At 63.2% G+C, this 1,748-nt stretch overlaps 1 protein-coding gene across 1 annotated transcript in view; it reads left to right on the top strand.

Annotated features, from left to right (window-relative positions):
- Positions 1-41: 41 nt before the first annotated feature.
- The window catches only part of LOC122193787, a gene marked incomplete at its 3' end in the record, with an annotated part of 2,789 nt that continues 1,082 nt past the window's right edge, over positions 42-1,748 (top strand). The window contains exon 1 of the mRNA XM_042894674.1: positions 42-1,660. Coding sequence (XP_042750608.1) covers positions 173-1,660 — 1,488 coding nt within the window. The remainder of the gene's footprint in view (positions 1,661-1,748) is intronic.

The following is a 1,748-nucleotide window of genomic DNA, read 5'->3' as shown; positions in this document are numbered from 1 at the left end:
GGAGGTCCTCCAACAACAGCCGGAGGTCCTCCAACAACAGCCGGAGGTCCTCCAACAACAGCCGGAGGTCCTCCAAGAGGCCGCGGTCGCCCGAGGTGCTGTGGTCCTCCAACACCACGCAGTCCTCCAAGGAGCCGTGGTACCCCCGGAAGCTGAGGTCCTCCAAGACTCTATGGTCAGCCAGGGGTCTGTGGTCCTCCAAGGCTCCGTGGTCCTCCAGCACCCTACTGTCCTCCGAGACTCCGTGCTCAACCGAGGGTCCATGGTCCTCCAAGACCCCGTGGTCCACCTGGAGACAGAGGTCCCCCAAGACTCTATGGTCCGCCAGGACCCCAATGTCAACCAAGACGTCGTCGTCCTCCAAGACTCTATGGTCAGCCGGGGGTCCGTGGTCCTCCAAGGCCCTGTGGTCCTCCAACACCCCGCGGTCCAGCTGGAGGCAGAGGTCAACCGAAGGTCCGTGGTCCTCCAAGACCCCACGGTCCTCCAAGATCTCAATGGCAGCCGAGACTCCGTGGTCCTCCAAGACTCCGTGCTCAGCCGAGGCTCCGCGGTCCTCCAAGACCCCGCGATCCACCTGGAGACAGAGGTCCTCCAACACCCCTCGCTCCTCCCCTCCCCCGTGAGCCCCCCGGAGCCCGACCCCCTCCAGGGTCCCACCGCCGCCCCCGGCCCTGTGATCGACCGACGCTCTGTGACCCCCCAGCGTTTCGTCCCCGCAGACCTGGAGGACCCCACAGCCCTCGGGGACGCAGAGGGCCGCCGGGACTCTATGGTCAGCTGCGGCCCCACAGATCAGCAGGAGCTGAAGACCCCCCACGACTCCACGGCCCCTCTGGATCTGGAGGTCCTCCAGAACTCTGTGTCCAACTGCCGCCCCACAGCCCCTCTAGGCCCCGAGGCTCAGCCCAACTCTATGGTTGACCGTGACACAACGGAACACCTTGACTTGAAGGCCCACCACGACTCTACGGCCAATCACGACCCAACAGCCGCTCTAGGCCTCAAGGTCCTCCACAGCTCTGTGGCCAGCTGCAGCCCCACGGCCACTGTAGACCTCAGTGCCCACTGTGACTCTGTGATTAACCGTGACCCAACGGCTGCTCTAGGCCTCAAGGTCCCCCAGAACTCTATGATCAACTGCAGCCCCACGGCCACTCTAGGCCCCAAGGCCCACTGTGACTCTATGGCCAACTGCGACCCAACGGACACTCTAGGCCCCAACGCCCACCACGACTCTACGGTCAAACGCAGCCCCGTGACTCCTCTAGTCCCAAAGGCCCACTGTGACTCTACGGCCAACCATGACCCAACGGCTGCTCTAGGCCTCAAGGTCCTCCAGAACTCTGTGGTCAACGGCAGCCCCATGGCCACTCTAGGCCTGAAGACCCACCAAGACTCCATGGTCCACCACAGCTCCACGGCCGCTCAAGGCCTCAGTGCCCACCGAGACTCTATGATCAACCACAACCCAGTGGCCGCTCTAAGCCCAAAGTCCCACTGCGACTCTATGGCCAACCATGACCCAGTGGCCACTCTAGGCCCCAGTACTTGCAGTGACTCTATGGTCAGTTGCAGCCCCATGGCCACTCTAGGCCCAAAGACCCCCCACAACTCTATGACCAACCACGACACACTGTCCACTCTAGGCCCGAAGACCCCCCGCAACTCTATGACCCAGTGCAGCTTTACGGCCACTCTAACCCTGAAGACCCCCCGCAACTCTATGACCCACCACAGCCCTATGG

The sequence above is a fragment of the Lagopus leucura genome, unplaced genomic scaffold (genome assembly GCF_019238085.1).
Source record: "Lagopus leucura isolate 7727_CA_CO unplaced genomic scaffold, USGS_WTPT01 27830-0_obj-0_obj, whole genome shotgun sequence".
NCBI lineage: Eukaryota > Metazoa > Chordata > Aves > Galliformes > Phasianidae > Lagopus > Lagopus leucura.
Note: the sequence above shows the minus strand (reverse complement) of the source record. Positions and strands in the feature narration are given on the sequence as shown.